Source organism: Pygocentrus nattereri, chromosome 2 (genome assembly GCF_015220715.1).
Source record: "Pygocentrus nattereri isolate fPygNat1 chromosome 2, fPygNat1.pri, whole genome shotgun sequence".
NCBI classification, from domain to species: Eukaryota; Metazoa; Chordata; class Actinopteri; order Characiformes; family Serrasalmidae; genus Pygocentrus; species Pygocentrus nattereri.
The window spans coordinates 54058946-54073029 of NC_051212.1; the positions used below are offsets into that span (position 1 = coordinate 54058946).

At 44.4% G+C, this 14084-nt stretch overlaps 1 protein-coding gene across 1 annotated transcript; it reads right to left on the reverse strand.

Annotated features, from left to right (window-relative positions):
- Positions 1–2496: 2496 nt before the first annotated feature.
- Positions 2497–13478, reverse strand: kdsr (3-ketodihydrosphingosine reductase). The gene is made up of 10 exons (XM_017703358.2): positions 13080–13478; positions 10929–11018; positions 10048–10104; positions 9823–9888; positions 8616–8711; positions 8077–8268; positions 6957–7040; positions 5745–5828; positions 4147–4248; positions 2497–3505 (listed from the first exon to the last, which is right to left on the reverse strand). Exons 1-10 carry the CDS (start codon positions 13266–13268, stop codon positions 3386–3388), a joined length of 1080 nt encoding a protein of 359 aa, XP_017558847.1. The 5' UTR covers positions 13269–13478; the 3' UTR covers positions 2497–3385.
- Between the last annotated feature and the right edge of the window lie 606 nt (positions 13479–14084).

Consider the following 14084-nt stretch of genomic DNA (forward strand, 5'->3'; position numbering starts at 1 on the left):
AAGTGAATATAGGAATGCAGTTAGCCTGATGCCAACGGATTGAGTAGATGCAGAGATGTTACATATGAAGAGACGGTCACTGGTAGTAATACAGGAAAGCTCAACATGGTGTCTGTTGACAGAGAAAGTCCCGCCCTTCAAGAAAAAGAGCCAATCAGCTTGTTGGTTATGTTGTGAGCGCCCCCTTGTCGGCGAGATCTGCACAGCAGCCAGAAGAACCCAGGATAATCAGGCTTGTGTGTGTTAATTAAGCCAAACGTTACAAACTAATTATGCAGACTTCGTCAAATTTTTATCTGTGATTTCCAAATGGTTTTAAACGCTAATTTGGCCTTTAGTTTCGAGTATTTTGGTCCCCCATTCAACGAAACTGGAGTCTGGTCTTCTATGGCTGGAAATAACTGCCCTGCGGTGTCGCAAAGATGACGCTGGGTGGACAGACTTCCCTGTTAGGACTCTGGTAGACGCTTTCATGTCTTCTTACCTACATTAGCCTTGTAGTGCCAGCAAAACTAAAGAAGCAAGCTTTAAAACAACAAACCGGTCCTGGGTGATCAACTATATTAGGTAGGGCTGGGCAGTTTGATGATATTTCACCCTTATTGTGATACATTATGGCACAATATGCTTTTCTAAGCAGGTCATGGATCTTCAGTACTTGAACTGACAAGGAATTCCAAAGTGAACATATTTAGGCCGTTTTAGTGGATTTAGTGTGGCGAAGTTCGTAAAACATTGAATAAAAATGAGTATTTTTAAATGCTAGTTGTTTTATATTCGGCACATGTTCTATGCTGTCTGTTCCAACTTGTTAATCTCAGAAAAATGAAATATTGTGGAAAAAAAAAAAAAAAAAACAAGCACTTGAACTAGTTTCATTCAACTTTGATTGGAATAAGCATTCCAAGGATTTATTTAGGTTATATAAATAAAACTAGTTAATTTACTTGTTGAAGTCATTTTTATTGAACTGACGAGTCATTTTTTTACAGTGTAGTTTGAAAGTGACTCAAATGATCATGACATTTTTTTTGCCACCCCTAATTTGAGGTAAGGAGGGAAAACTGTGCACATTTGAGATTTTATCCACAGAACTACGAGCACAGGCGCTAAAATGTGTACGGAATGAATTTACTCACACGCTGGACAGTTTGGAACGAATCCGCTCGTGGCTAAAGACTTTCTGTTCCTGCAGCGCCCTCTGCTGGCGAAGAGGCAGAGCAACTCGAACCAGCGAGTCATCGCCGTCATGCAGTTCAGTGGACCCTTAGTAGCCCCTGAGGTCACCCAAACCACACATGCACGCACGGACACGCACTCACACGTACAAGTAAACATCTCCAACAGGACCCCCCATACAGAGAATCGAGGATAAGGCAAAAATGGCAAACCCAGGCCGTTTTTTTTATCCTAGAATGCAGAAAAAAGTCTCACACTGAGCGTCAGTGCTTTTACAACACTACTGGAACTAAAAGCAGGACAACACACAGAGGAATGTCGCACATGTACCTCTGCCAGCAAAGGTAACTGACCTGACCAGGACCGAAGCTCGAGAAAAAGCAGGACAGTGGATTGATAAGGACGTTGATCTCGTATGGCACATGGTCTCCTTCAGAGAGCTCCACAAACGTGGGTTCCCCGAAACAGAATGATTTAGGGCCTCTTTCCCAGATTCAGATCAAGCCGAGACTAGATAGAGACTCAGGACAATCGATGACTAGAAAAGGGAAAGATTTATAGTGATATTGGGTCGAGCCTTAAAGGGGAACGCCACCCATTTTTCAACATTTCTGCCTAATTAAGTGGTTAAGAGAGTCGTTCAGAGTGGGCTGGTGTGAAAAGTTCCGTTCTGGAGAAACTTGGAGTCCGAACCTTTCACAGTGGTGGTGATGGGAACCAGGGTGCTGGACTCGCGGAAGCTTTCTTAAGAAAAACGCTTGACGGTTCTTGACACGAGCAATAAGAAGCTCATGAGAACGTTCTTAAACGCAATTCTTGAAGAGGAGATACATTTTCAGGCTGTATTCATTATTTAATTATTATCATTATTTAATCCACTCAGAGCAGCAAAGTGGAGGAAAAACACCAAAACCAAGCCTTAAAAAAAAAAAAAGCAAACAAGAACTGGAGGTGATGGTGGGATAAACAGGAAAAACATCCTCCTTGGAAAACACGATAATCGTGGGGTGACGGCGGAAAGCAAGAGGCGAGGATGAGGAGCAGCAGAGACAGTTCATTTTAAATATACATTAATACATTTAGATGCTCACCTCGTCATCTCTCACAGCCTAAGACGAGTGTGAGGCTTAATTAAGAACAAAGAATACCAATCGTCGTGTGGCTGGAGGTCAGGGATCTGGCCCTGTGACCGGAAGGTCGCCGGTTCGATCCCCAGAGCCGACAGTCCATGACTGAGGTGTCCTTGAGCAAGACACCCAACCCCTAACTGCTCCCCGGGCGCCGTGGATAGGGCTGCCCACCGCTCCGGGCAAGTGTGCTCACTGCCCCCCTAGTGTGTGTGTGTGCTCACTAGTGTGTATGTGGTGTTTCACTTCACGGATGGGTTAAATGCGGAGGTGGAATTTCCCCATTTGTGGGATCAAAAAAGTATCACTTATTTGAAGAATAGCAACCTTTTTCTCATAACCTCTTCAACTCCTTGGAACCACCGGCCAAGATATTACATGAAGCGGTTATGAATAAACAGGCCTAAAACACATTTTATCTAACCGCATGCGGGGTGAGCTAAAGAAAACCTACTATTCCAGATTTTCCACCATCAGCATTCCATATAAGCTCAGAAGACTCGTGTGGGTTCTCTGGCGGTTCTGGATGGTAAATAAAACGTCTATATCTGTGTTGTAGTCAAAGTAAACCCTGGTTCCCATCACCACCACTGCGAAGAAGCCGGTGAGTTAACAAGTTCGCTCACAATGAACCACTTCGATCCACTCAATGACCGTTTACATTTCAAAGAAAAAGTTTAGCAGCGTCAAATTTGGAATCTAAAACTTGTGCTCGGTCGTGTGCGGACGAGCAGACATGGGCAAAAAAGGTGGGGATTCTGAAGTAAACTCACTAACCTTATGGATAATCCTCCTTGTTTGTGCCACGTAAACACAAAAGTTTAGACATTAAAACGATCCCAGATTTCCGAGGTTGAATAAAACCCTCGGACGTCACTGCACTGAAGTGCTTCACGAGACAGAAAAGGACAGCTGGAATAGTAAAGAAACAGTGGCCTTGACCACAGTGTGTACTGAGAACAGGAACATTGGTTTTTATGTGCTGCTCCAATGGCCACTCATTTCAGTGCTGTGTGTGTGTGTGTGTGTGTTGGGGAAGGGGAGTTGTGTGTGTGTGTTGGGGGGGAGACTCTCTGGTTTTACTCTCGTTTATCAGCCGCTTTGGACTGCTCCCTCTGGATCATGCAGCGGCGGACGATGCTGTCGAAACTGCCCAGGTAGAAGAGAGCGATGGTGCGGAAGAGGCCCATGGTCACAATCTAAACACACACAGAGACAGAACAGAGGAAAAACATGACACACATACAAACTACAGACTTTCACTCACTTAACGCGAGTCTTTAGCGCTGAACTCCAGCCGTTATTGGCTGTGGACACCACAGTGTACAACAGTACATCCATCCAATCCATCCAAGACCCCTCCTGGATCGGGGCCTTGCCGGGGCGGAAGGGCTTGTGTGGTCTAGGGGTCTTCAGAGCCAAGTCGTCCGGCAGGATGGGGTCTCCCAAGGCAAACAGGTCTCCACGACTGAGGGTGTCTTCACACATGGGCCGTTTCAGCGACTGAAGTCATGGTTATTTTTGCATATGTGATCCCCTCTAAACGTCGTCTCAGTTTGGTTTGTTTTGTGGTTCGATTGATTTGTGCCTTGTGAAAACAAAACGGCCCCTGTCCGCTTTAGCTGTACCTTATGGCGAAGACCTCGAGGCTCGCCGTACGCACAGCCACAGTCTCGGCAGGTAAAACAGACCAAGGGTCATTTATAAGGTTCTACTCGGGATAAAGTCTCTGATCCGAGACAGACAGCAGCGCTGACTTATTAAAGCGGGAAATGTGAGCCACTAAAAACAAGCTCAACACAGCTCATTTAGCAAAAGAAGCTGCCAATTAGGTAGGTACCTGCTGCAGTCCTTCAGTGATGGAGGTGACGGGGGACATCCCACAGGTCAGAGCTGAGAGCATGTAGCCGTCAGGACCCACGGAGCTGTTAAAGTTCCCCTGCTGTAAAAGGATAAAGAGGCGATTAGAACAAATCACACACGACCCACAACGCAGTTACTACTCAATACGTGTGAAACTACTCGTCACTTTAATTTTAATGTGCCACAAAATGCACTTTCAGATTTTTCAGCAACAAAAATGTATTACGTTCTTTCATTCCTGTAGAAGCACAGCGGCGGTAAGACGGCACCGTTATTTCTAATGTTATCAAATTAAAACTTCCCTCTCATTTAATTTTGTGCTCAAAGTGACGATTTTAAATCCATTTCTGCCATGTGGTACACCTACACCCACCTACACCCATCAGGCGTAACATCATGACCACCTCCTTGTTTCTACGCTCACTGTCCACTTTATCAGCTCCACTTACTGTATAGCTGCACTCTGTAGTTCTACAGTTACAGACTGTAGTCCATCTGTTTCTCTGATACTTGAGGGCCCTTAGCCCTCAGTTTTGCGCGTTCACGTTTAGGGGAAGGGGATTCCAGTTGAGATAGAGGGGTGGGGGTGAAGTGCTGGGGCTACATGACCCTCCATATGGAAGTTTTTCAGAAACTCCAAACGGAGTGAAAGGAGGAAAAAAAAAAAAAAAAAAAAAAAAAAAAAAAAAAAAAAAAAAAAAAATCGGCAAGACGGAGAACAAGAGACCAAAGGAACCCACAAATGTGAGAATTTTCTGTTAAAAAATTACGATAATCGTCATATCATCATAGTTTCGTGTCGTTTCAGTGTATTACAGTCGTTGATGTCTCAGTAGCCAGCTCACTAACTTTCCCGTTCCACCTTAAATAGTCAACAGTTCTGACTCCTGAAGCGCCAGAATGTAACTGCTGCTCCATTTAAGGTGGAACGGGAAAATACAAACAAGAATCTGGAGAATCTCTGACTTCAGCTTCACATCACTGAAGAATTAGGGGGGGTGATAATAAATAACTGCCCCCCTCTTTGAAGGCGTATGATCCCTAAATGTAACTAAAGCCCAGCAGTGAGGAGCTGAACTTTCCCCTCCTCTGCTGTCCCTGCAGACGGGCAGGGTCGCCTACAGAGCGGCACTAGTAGCTGTTAAGGAAGTGATGCTCTTTTATTAGAGGGTCTCATTTCAGAGGAAGATCTCAACCACTGCCCTGTAGCTCAGGAACAAGGGGCGAGGAGAGACTTGAAGACAAGGGTTAGGGGTAAAAATAAGAAATGGAATTGGGCCTTAAACCTTAAACCTTGTTTATTTGAACAAAACACCTACCCATCTTTTCTTTCGATGGTGTAACCGCTGTCCCGCATATTGTTTTTGTGGGTGAGATGCATGTTACATTACAATGCATGCTGGGGATTGTAGTGCAGCTCACACAGCTTTGCCACATGGGATCTGTTTCGCTGCAGTATTAAAAATGTCATTATTCATATTCTTTCCACTCACAAAGGTTTCAGGTTAAGACTGAAAATCCCTCAAATTTCAGCCGAGAAGTAGGAACGCATTAGTGCGCAGACCGAAGACTTACCACCGCATCTTTAACGATGACTTTGGCCACCTGCTCAGGCTGACACACTCCAGACGTCTCAGAGATCAGCTTGGTCTCTAAAGGCTGAGACAGAGATCACAGTTAAAATCCACCTCTTTATAAAGATTATTCATTAAAACAGTTCATTAAGAGGAGAATTCACCCCAGAACTGCTCCTGTCTGGAAAAACATGAATCAAACACCTCGGGAAATACGGCAAAGTTCTTGTAAAGTCACTGTGTGTGTAGCAGAAGACGAGAAGGCCATCGACTGGACGTTAAAGAAAAAATTTAAATCAACACTTTTCCCTTTCTCTCAAATGTAGCTGGTCAGTCAAGACAAGTCACCCATTAGCACTGTGCTAACTACATGCGCACATCCTCACACAGGCTGCTCAGTAATCTCTACCAGACTTGATGATGTGGTTTCTGTCTGTGTTTACATGCCAAGATTTTTGCCAAACCAATTGAATAAATTCCGATTACAGATTCAGACTGAGCTGTTTATTCTCACTCTGCTCAACAATCTGATGGAAACTCTTCATTTACACACCCACTACAAGAAATCCGATGCGAAATGATGAGCATGGATGGAGAACCACTTAGAGTGAACATTACCATGACAACCAGCATCACGTGAGGTCCAGTCAGAGTGAGATGAGCAGCAGTGAGCAGTGATTGTGTTTTTAACTGCTTTAAAATGACGTCAGACTCAGGAAAACGTCCTTCACACGTCCTTATTAAAGAAGGCCGAGAGGAAGACGTCGTGCTCTGAGACGCATAAGCTGGACGTCCGTCCCACCGCCGTCTTTTAAAGATCAGAGCATGAACTTCGTCTCCTCTGCAGACCAGTTTCTGCTCCGCCGTGTCGAACGGTATGAACTTTTGCCAGAGCTGGTTTATGAGTTCTGTGACTTCAGGCTATTACTCTTCTATTTAACAGACTGTTGACCTGCTGTGTGAACGTAGCTAAAGTCCCATTATAACATCACCAGCCACATGATACATAAATACTATACGAATTATTTTAAAGCTTAGTTTTCAGGAAGTTACTGAAACCATGAGTATCAGCCAAAGGTATCAGTACTGGCTGATACTCAAGTATTGGTATCAGTATTGGAGAAGTGGTATCGTGCCATCTCTACAAACCATTCCTGCATTGCTTTAGAAACAATCCATGGCCCTGCCGCAAAAACAGCAGACATCAGTTCACCTTGGTCTTGTTCTCCTCCGTCAGGCATGGCGTGTCGGTGTCAGGAGGGTAAGACACTGTGACATAGATGTTATAGGGCTTCACCTGGAGGAGAGACAGAAGGACAGCTGCTAGCAATCAAACAACAAAAAGCCAAACAGTAGCGACTTTAAAACCTTCAGCGCTGAGCTGCCCTGCTGGCGACATCCTGTATCAAAAGAAACGGCCACGACGTAATAAGGTGTAGGAACAAGATAATTAAGTCATGGCCATGACTTAGTAAGACATGGGAATGAGATTGTACCTTAGTCAGCTTAATAAGGCACAATCACGTTGCCAAACATACTAACTCATGGCTGCGATTTCATCATCTTGTTCCCACGCTTTATTAAGTCATGGCCATGCATAGACCACTGCAGTCGTGCGTCATTCTGTGGTCCTCGTTATGCCCATATTAGGAACTCCGGGTCTGAGCTCCATTTCTCTGTGGGCCAGAATGAATGGGGTTTTCCAAAAGTCGCCTCTATCGCCCCCTGTGTTAAATAATTTTCAGATCCAAATTTCAGATCCTGGATCCTCCGAATTACGAGGTCGTAAAGAGCTACAATACTAATATCGCTACATGCGAGCTAAAGCTACAGCGCATCAATTGTCATTAAGTTAGATGAAACTAAGGCAGGCAGTGCTAGGAGTCTGAAAGGATGTGTAGCTGATCAAGAAGAACCTCGCTGAGAAAAGGAGATGGACACCCCAAACAAAGAAGCTGAATGGTGGACTGACCGCCCCAGAGTCCACACCTCGGCACCACCGAATGGGTTTGAAGACTTCAGAAAATCAAACCAGCTTCTAAGACTGAGCTTTGGAGGCGTGTCTGCAGATCCTTTGAGGAGCCGAAATGACGGTACAGAATGACGCACTGAACAATCAAACAGCTGACACTAGATTTAGGTGTTGAGGCTTCTGTTAAATGCTTGTTTTCTCAATGGACGTTCTGACTATTAAATTAACGATCAAATTAATGAAAGGTGGTTTCTGACTTTTGCACAATGCTGCATAAATCTAGGTACTAAAGGCTAAATATTATGAATATTTAGGTTAAAATGTGCTTCTAGGTTGACTCCAAAACCACACTTCGCCCTACCTCCATCTGCAGGGCCTCGGCGAGCCCCCTCAGGGCGAACTTGGAGGCGGAGTACGCAGTGTATCCAAACAGGCCGAGCTGTCCGGCCTGGGAGGAAACGAACACCACCCTGCCCATCCTCCGCTCCTTCATGGTGGTGATGACGGCCCGCGTCGGATACACACTGCCCAGATAATTCACCTCCATCAGACCCTGATGGACACACACATTACGCAGGTCAGTCAAGCACCAACTCAGGAAAACATCTGGAGTGTTTAGTGATGAAGCTTTTTAAAAAGATAATCTGCATTATCAGCAAGATAAAATTCCTAGATTTGCTCCTGAAATACGAATGTGTGATCTTATCTTGACCTGTCAGATTTTAGGACGAAAACAGAGACGGCTTCTGTAATACGGCTCCTGGTTGCCAGGTTTCTCTACAGTCAGCTACTTCAGACCTCTCTGAATGACTTTGTTTACATCTCACCGACCTGCCTAAGAGTGATTATCTTATCAGTATCATTTATCATCTCCTCAGGCTACTGGCATTCCAGACTCACCCGGAAGCGCTCCACGTCCACTTCCTCAAACTTCCCAGAGACGGACATCCCTGCGCAGTTCACCAGCATGTCCACCGGGCCCAGCTTCTCCTGAGCCTGCAGATACACACAGCCAGCCAACAGCAGCTACACTCAATGCTGTTCAAATAGACTGCAGATCTCTGACCTCAGTAAACATTCGATTACAATTCTTCAGGAAGCACCAGGGCCTGGATATCGGGATCATATGGGCATCATTATTAGGCCGATACAAGCGGACAATGCTGGATCAGATTACTGTAAGAACGAATGCGATCCAATCCTGTAACAGCGCCCATGCACACTGTGAGATGTGTGGTCAATAGAGTGATCGAGTAGTTTCGATGCCATAGACTACTTTCACGTCATCGTCATAAAGCTACACTGTAAGCTCCGGGGATTTGGAGACCCCTCTGGTGGAAATGTGTAACTGCTGATTTTTGAAATTCTGATTATTGAAAGAGAATTTAAAGGGAACTCGGTCAAAACTTGGTGAAGGTCACGTCTTCATCTTCATCAGTAAAACGATGTACAGTATAATCGATTTCGGGATCATTTGAGACTTAAACATCGAGCCGGACCTACTTTTTGAGCCTGTGTGTGGGGCATTAATACATGAAAACGTACGACAAAAACTCAAACTGCTGCTTATTATCTCAGGCTTTACCGGGCGACTCACAGCAGTTTCAGCCTGTTTTTATTCTCCACATAATTATTTCGATTATTAAAAAAAAAAAAAAAACCTTAGTGCAGCTTTGAGTGAAGTGCTTCAATTAAAAACTGCTGATTTTAAACCTGAGTAGGTTAAAAAAATAAAATAAAAAAATGTTGGATCGGTATCGGCCGATACTCGGTATTTCAGTATCGGTATCAGATAAGATGACAGGTATCGAGTCTTCACTATTCAGTGCATTGTAAAATTAATCTATGCAATTTGAATGTGACAGTTCATATTAAAGAGCACTGAACTTGAAATGTGACGTCAGTAGCTGAATATAGACTATAATGACAGCATGCTGGGCTCCTTCATGCATTCCTGCATTTAACAGGTGAGAATATGATCTTTACTGAACATAAGTGAAAAGGAATCATAACGGACTATAATAGATTCTATTTTAAGGGCAATCCAAGTGAATCGCCACCTTCGTAAGCTCAGTGATCTTATGGCTGAACTGAAACACTAACTTACCTGTTTTATTACACTCTCCACTTGGCTGTAATCTTTGGACACGTCGACGGAAATGCACAGCACCACCTGAGAGGTAATCAATGACGAATAATCGATTACAGCCACAGCATGGAAGCCTATGAGTGCTTTACTCTGCAGTTACAGCTCGTAAACGTTGTAATCACTGTGAGCCAAAGAAATGCAGCTAATCTGTTTCATTAAACATGTTGGGAGGTTCCTGCGTACCTGTTTATCATTGATGGCGCTTTTCTCCACTTCTTTCTTCGCTTGAACCAGCTTGCTCTGTAGAGATTATTTTTAAAATCAATAAAAAGTAAATAAAAGTTTCGCTCAAGAGACTAAAAAGATGTTTACTGGCTCTGCAAAGCATTTAAAGGGCGACGTCTGTGTTTACATGCAGAGGTTTTTGCCAATCTGATTGAACGTATTCCGATTACAGATTCAGACTGAGGTGTTTATTCTCACTCTACTCAACAATCTGATGGAAAACCTTCGTTTACCTGCTCACTACAATCAACAATCAGGTCCAAAATGATATGTATGCATAGAGAACCACTCAGAGTAAACGTTACCATGGCAACCAGCATCACGTGAGTCCAGTCAGTGGGAGATGAGCAGCAGTGAGCAGTGATTGTGTTTTTAACTGCTTTAAAATGACGTCAGACTCAGGAAAACGTCCTTCACACGTCCTTATTAAAGGAGGCCGAGAGGAAGACGTCGTGCTCTGAGACGCATAAGCTGGACGTCCGTCCCACCGCCGTCTTTTAAAGATCAGAGCATGAACTTCGTCTCCTCTGCAGACCAGTTTCTGCTCCGCCGTGTTGAACGGTATAAACTCTCACTGTGACGCGACGCACAAGCAGAACGGACTGAAACTTTCCGATAGGGAATGTAATCGGATACAGGCGTTTACACTGATATTATTCTTCTATTTAACAGATTATTTACAGGATTACCCACCTCGCTCAGTCGGATAGAAACTGTATTCCGAATGGCCTCAATCGGAGTAGACCATTCCGATTGAGGTGTTTACATGGACGTGTTCTCTTCTGATTGAGCTATTAGTCAGACAATTAGGCTGCATGTAAACGTGGCTAATGACTCACCTCATCACGCGCCACTAAAGTGATGAAGGCACCTTGTTTATAGCACTCGATGGCAATGCACTTCCCAATGCCACTGCTGCCACCAGTCACCTGTTGATTAATTAATCAATTTTAATTATTTCATTTACACACTGAACAGCCACAGAGGCTCCAGAACGATCAGCAAACTACACATGACACTTGGTTCTGTAATGTTGTGTTGACTTTCTGAGTGGAAGTAAGTGAACATGTCGTCTACAGAGAACAAACATTTTAATACATAATCACTGTTTAATTACTGAGTTTAACACATTGGGGAAAAATAAAACACGAAGCGTGGTCTCTGCAAAAGTTATGGGAAATGTTATAATTTACCAGCTCCACTGACCGTATAGCTGCACTCTGTAGTTCTACAGTTACAGACGGTAGTCCATCTGTTTCTCTGATACTCTGTTACCCTGTTCTTCAGTGGTCAGGACCCCCATGGACCCTCACAGAGCAAGTACTGTTTGAGTGGTGGGTCATTCTCAGCACTGCAGTAACACTGATGTGGTGGTGGGGTGTTAGTGTGTGTTGTGCCGGTCTGAGTGGATCAGACACAGCAGTGCTGCTGGAGTTTAAACACCTCATTGTCGCTGCTGGACTGAGAATAGTCCATCATCCAAAAAATGTGGGCAGCGTCCTGTGGGCAGCGTCCTGTGACCACTGATGAAGGACTAGAGGATGACCAACACAAACTGTGCAGCAGCAGATGAGCTGTCGTCTCTGACTTTACATCTACAAGGTGGACCGACAAGGTAGGAGTGTCTAATAGAGCGGACAGTGAGTGGACACAGTGTTTAAAAACTCCAGCAGCACTGCTGTGTCTGATCCACTCATACCAGCACAACACACACTAACACACCACCACGCCAGTGTTACTGCAGTGCTGAGAATGACCACCCAAACAGTACCTGCTCTGTGAGGGTCCGTGGGGGTCCTGACCACTGAAGAACAGGGTATCAGAGAAACAGATGGACTACAGTCTGTAACTGTAGAACTACACAGTGCAGCTATACGGTCAGTGGAGCTGATAAAGTGGACAATGATTGCAGAAACAAGGAGGTGGAGGCCGGTCAGTGTATATTTAGCACATTTCCTTTCCACCTTAAGTGGTGCAGCACTTACCTTCTTCTCTACAGGCGGCAGAATGTAAATTATGCACCATTTAAGATGGAACGGAAAATAAGAGGCCGACTTCTGCGTCCTCTGTACTTCTAAATGAATGTAACTAGTGACCAGCCCCTTGTCCAGCTGTCCGTTTTTAGTCATTAACAGGTTAATGTGTTACAACTGAGTTTCCCCAGACAAATAAAAAAAATCAGAAATCATTAGAATTTACGGAGCCCCTGAGTGTCACCACAAATTACTATAATAAGACCAAGAATTAACATATTGAGGCCACAAATTAATATAAGGCCACAAATAACAACATAGAGAAATTGATATGTTGAGGTCATTATTAACTATACTGATGCCACAAATTCATATATTGAGGCCCAAATAACTATAGTGAGGCCACACATTAATATACTGAGGTCATTATTAACCATATTGAGGCCACAAATTTATATATAAAGCCCATAAATTACTATATTAAGACCACAAGTTAATATACTGAGGCCACAAATAATCACACAAATTAACATAGAGAGTCCAGAAATTAATATACTAAAACCACATCTTAGTAGATTGAGGCCATAAATAACTACACTGAGCCAAAAATGTATATCAATGGGACAAATTATTATACCGAGGCCACTAGTTACTGCACTGAAGCCACACACCAGTACACGGCGGCCAAAAGTTGATATAAAGATCACAAATGAACATATCGAGGGCACCGGTTACTACACTTACACCACAAATGAATATATAGGGACTACAAACGACAATAATGAGGCGACGAATTAGTACACCGCGGCCAAAAACGAATATACAGGCGCCACAAATGAATATATCGAGGCCACGACATATGATAAACTTCAATATAGGAACTCGTGGCCATGCCTTAGTGAAAAAATAATCACCATGTCAGCTCGGCGCTCGGCGAGAGTGAATATATTTTAGGGTTTGGTTTGTTTTTATCTTTTTTCCCCAAACTGGAGCTGCTGGTTTGTAAGGCTGCCTTACCACGACGTGGGCCCCGTTGAGTTTGAGCGGTTTGGGGCTGATCAGCGGAGATATCATGTAGAGCAGCAGGACGAAGGCCACGACGAAAGCAGCGACCACCAAAAGCATGACGAAGGGCAGGAGCGGCCACCAGGAGCTGGAGAAGAGCCAGGCCGAGACCGCGGAGCTCCAGCCCGGGTCGGAGGACATGGGGCTCCCGGTGGCTGGAGGCAACCTACGAGCTCACTAACGCTGTGCAAAGCGGGGTTTTCACAAGGCAAACGCGCGTTTGCTGGGCTTAAGAACTCGTATTCAATATTAATACGTTTGGGGGAAAATACGACGGGAAAATACAACGAGTTCAAACACGTACGGCTCACCAAAATGAACCAAAACACAACATTTACTGGGGCACTTGGACGCGATTCCGCGCTCGCTTATGGGATATGTAGTTTTTTTAGATCTCACGTACCGCTGACGAACGCGGCCCCGCGCTCTCGCGAAAGACTACAAGTTCCAGAGTTCAGCGTCGCGATTCGGGCGTGTCTTACCTATTTTAAGGGATTTGTAGTTTTTCTTGGTTTCGCGGGCTGATTGAATACGTGGGAAGCGCTTTAGGCAGAGGACTACACGTTCCAGAGTCCAGCGCCGCGTTGCAACAGACCGTAAACGTCCGTAACGCTTGTTCACAGAATTTGTAGTTTTTTTAGGTTTCATTTTACGAGAAACAGAGCAAAGCGCTTACATGGCGGACTACAAATTCCAGTGTCAGTCGTAAAAATCGCTGGGAACAGCACGGATGTGCTGTAGGAAAGTTAAAACGTCCAAAGGCAACAGTGTCGTAGAAACATGGAAAATATATTTCTGCACGTACACTATATTTCCAAAAGTATTCGCTCGTCTGGCTTCACACACACATAAAATTGAGTGACATCCCATTCTTAATCCATAGGGTTTAATATGATGTCGGCCCACCCTTTGCCGCTATAACAGCTTCAGCTCTTCTGGGAAGGCTTTCCACAAGGG

Bases quoted from the DNA above. Each gene is read 5' to 3' on its own strand.
- kdsr (XM_017703358.2), bottom strand. From the start codon at position 13,268: ATGTCCTCCGACCCGGGCTGGAGCTCCGCGGTCTCGGCCTGGCTCTTC. The intron at 5,829-6,956 runs GTGAACTGATGT...TCTCTGTCTCAG, and splicing joins CGGAGGAGAACAAGACCAAG to CCTTTAGAGACCAAGCTGAT. The intron at 3,506-4,146 runs GTACCTACCTAA...GTGTGTGTTTAG, and splicing joins TCACTGAAGGACTGCAGCAG to ATTGTGACCATGGGCCTCTT.